This window comes from Rhincodon typus, unplaced genomic scaffold, assembly GCF_021869965.1.
Source record: "Rhincodon typus isolate 14 unplaced genomic scaffold, sRhiTyp1.1 hic_rhity00004883, whole genome shotgun sequence".
NCBI classification, from domain to species: Eukaryota; Metazoa; Chordata; class Chondrichthyes; order Orectolobiformes; family Rhincodontidae; genus Rhincodon; species Rhincodon typus.
The window spans coordinates 8571-12010 of NW_025970521.1; the positions used below are offsets into that span (position 1 = coordinate 8571).

The following is a 3440-nucleotide window of genomic DNA, read 5'->3' on the forward strand; positions in this document are numbered from 1 at the left end:
CTGACCCCTGCCCCACACGGTCACTCTGCACTGACCCTTGCCCCACATGGTCACTCTGCACAGACCCCTGCCCCATACGGTCACTCTGCTCTGACCCCTGCCCCATACAGTCACTCTGCACTGACCCCACAAACATTGAGCAGTAGTTTCTGGTGAAGTTTGAGGGACAGTTTGAATGTTCTGCCTGATGCAGCAATCACATTGACACTCTTTCTGGTTTGGCCACTGTATTTTGCCTGTCTGAATGGTGATGCACACTCTTTTTGAGCAGAAGGAGAGACGGGGCCTGGTTGAAGCAGGTGTAGCTCAGTCCCAGGGTCACTCCTTACCGTATGGTGTTATAAATGTCACTGGATGCTGGCCATGTGTACAGGCAGCTCTCTCCCTGTTCCTGTGGCCTGGTCAATTTCCTGCATCAACTAACAGCACTCAGACGTGCCAAGATAAACTCTGCGGTAAACAGCAAAGGCTTAAGATCATTTCTTCTTGAATAAGAATTGGCAGATTGTGTCCTGAGATTCACAGACAGTGAACATACTGCTCCCAAAAGCAGTCACAGGCAGCTGGTCACAGAGAGCCTTTAGCCTTTGGTCAGTGGTCAGTGCAGTCAGACCCTTTAATGGTCTCATTCCACAACGATCTCTTATTGTTCTGAGGAATCACACTTGCCTTTTCCAAGAGGAAGTCCACAGAACAAGTATAAAAATAAAGTTACAAAAATAACTAATCAAGTTTTCTCTGGAAACTCAGCAAAAAAAGAAATCCTGTTTCTTCCTAATTCTGTGCGGAGTAAACGAGCGGTGGATATGTGTTATGTCAAATAGCATGGTTTGTGGTCAGGGGTCAGGGGTCGATGTGCACTCTGTGTATATGGGGTCAGGCAGTGGTCGGGTTGGAGTTGAGCTAATGATTGGGGTCAGTTCCCAAAAAGTAAAACTGTTTCTTGTTGTGACAGGTGTCCTGTCCCTTGTTGCTCATGTACATGACAGAGCAGGGACAGTCCAGCAACTGGTCATCGCTGCCCAGGATGCAGGAGGTCTCACATCATTGGTCAATGCCATGGTGAACATCAGCATCGTTTCGGGTACAGTCTCACCACCACTCTTTGAACAAGCTCAGTATTTCTTCACCATCCCTGAAGATGTGAGGAGAGGGTCCCATATTGGCTCTGTCAGGGCTGTAAACTCTCCAGGTGAGTCTGGGACATTTCAGGTGAAATAGGCTGTGGATTCTGGTAAAGAATCATCTTTGATCTCTGCCTAAGACCTCTGACCTGTACCAAAGAAACATGTTCATGATGCTGGAATTTTGTTCAATTTTATGCCACTCATGTCACATTTTTCACAAAAATTGTCATCAAATCCTGAACAGCTTAGTCGTTCTTGGTGATACGTTTAAAATACTCACATCCATCATTCACAAGAGCTTCACTCTGATTGCACATTGATCATTCTCAGTCTCCTCTCTCTGACTGGATAATCTTAGAATCATACAGTACAGGAGAGGACGTTCAGCCCAACAGCTCTGTACTAACAAAAGCACACATTAAATCTACAATTAGAACAAGTGTGCATTGAAGTACTTTACAAAGATTGTGATTTTTTCTCCCTCATCTTCCCTCCCAGGCAGTGCATTCCAGAACCATCTGGGTGAAAATATTTTTCCTCCATTCGCCTCTAAACCTGCTGCCTTTCACTTTAAAATTATGCTTCCTTGTTACTGACCTTTTAACTAAGGGGAGCTACTGCTTCCTATTCATAAAAGCCGAAAGAACTGCAGATGCTGTAAACCAGTTGCTGGAAAGACTGAGCAGGTCTGGCAGCAGTTCTGAGGAAGGGTCACCGGACCCGAAACGTTAACTCTGATTTTTTTCTCCACAGATGCTGCCAGACCTGCTGAGCTTTTCCAGCAACTTCTGTTTTTGCTTCCTATTCATCTTGTCCATGCCCCTCATGATCTTGTACACCTCCATCAGCCCATTATTCAGCCTTCTCTGCTCCAAAGAAAACAACCTGAGCTTATCCAGCCTCTCTTCATTACTAACCTGCTCCATTCTAGGCAACATCCTGGTGAATCTCCTCTGCACTTCTTCCTATAGGGTAGTGACCAGAATTGCACACAGTATTCCAGCTGTGGTCTAAACAAAGTCCTGTATGACTCCAACATCACTCTCCCTGCTCTTATAATCTGTGTTTCAACTGAAAAAGGCAAGTGGCCCATCTGCCTTCCCTCAACCTGATGAGATGACAGCTCTGGGGCTGCAGATGGACTCACTTCGGAGCATCTGCGATGCTGAGGAAGTCGTGAATAGCACGTTTAGCAAATTGGTCACACCGTAGATTAGGATCGCTGAGGGAGAAAGGGAATGGGTGACCAAAAGGCAGAGAAAAAGCAGGAAGGCAGTGCAGGTGTCCCCTGCAGTCATCTCCCTCCAAAACAGGTAGACCGTTTTGGATACTGCTGGGGGAGATGGCTCACCAGGGGAAAGCAGCAGTAGCCAGGTTCATGGCACCGTGGCTGGCTCTGCTGTACAGAAGGGCAGGACAAAGAGTGGAAGGGCTATAGTCATAGGGGATTCGATTGCAAGGGGAATAGGTAGGCAGTTCTGTGGTCGAAAACGAGACTCCCGAATGGTATATTGCCTCCCAGGTGCACAGGTCAGGGATGTCTCAGATTGACTGCAGGACATTCTGAAGAGGGAGGGTGAACAGCCAGCTGTCGTGGTGCATATAGGCACCAATGATATAGGTAATAAACGGGATGAGGTCCTACAAGCAGAATTTAGGGAGTTAGGAGACAAGTTAAAAAGTAGGACCTCAGAGGTAGTAATCTCAGGATTGCTACCAGTGCCATGTGCTAGTCAGAGTAATGAAAGAATAGGCAGGATAAATGAGTGGCTTGACAGATGGTGCAGGAGGGAGGGGTTCAGATTTTTGGGACATTGGGACCGGTTCTGGGGGAGGTGGGACTATTACAAATTGGACGGTCTACACCTGGGCAAGACTGGAACCAATGTCCTAGGGACTGCTTTTGCTAACACTGTTGGGGAGGGTTTAAACTAATGCGGCAGGGGGATGGGAACCAAATGAGGAGGTTCATGGACAGTAAGGAGGTAGTAACTAAAGCCTGGAAGGAACTAGATAATGAAGTCAGTGTGACTAAGGGGAAGAGGAGGCAGAGAGCAGATGATGAACGCAAAGGGACAGGTGGTCTGAGGTGCATTTGTTTTAATGCGAGAAGTGTAGTAGGTAAGGCAGATGAACTTAGGGCTTGGATTAGTACCTGGGAGTATGATGTTATTGCTATTACTGAGACTTGGTTGAGGGAAGGGCAAGATTGGCAACTAAATATCCCAGGATATAGATGCTTCAGGCGGGATAGAGAGGGAGGTATAAGGGGTGGAGGAGTTGCATTACTGGCCAAAGAGGATATCACAGCTG

At 47.1% G+C, this 3440-nt stretch overlaps 1 protein-coding gene across 1 annotated transcript in view; it reads left to right on the plus strand.

The window, feature by feature from the left end:
- LOC125481996 (protocadherin-16-like) overlaps positions 1 to 1192 on the plus strand; it is a gene marked incomplete at both ends in the record, with an annotated part of 5730 nt that extends 4538 nt beyond the window's left edge. Inside the window, one exon of the mRNA XM_048593965.1 lies at positions 956 to 1192. Coding sequence (XP_048449922.1) covers positions 956 to 1192 — 237 coding nt within the window. The remainder of the gene's footprint in view (positions 1 to 955) is intronic.
- Positions 1193 to 3440: the final 2248 nt, after the last annotated feature.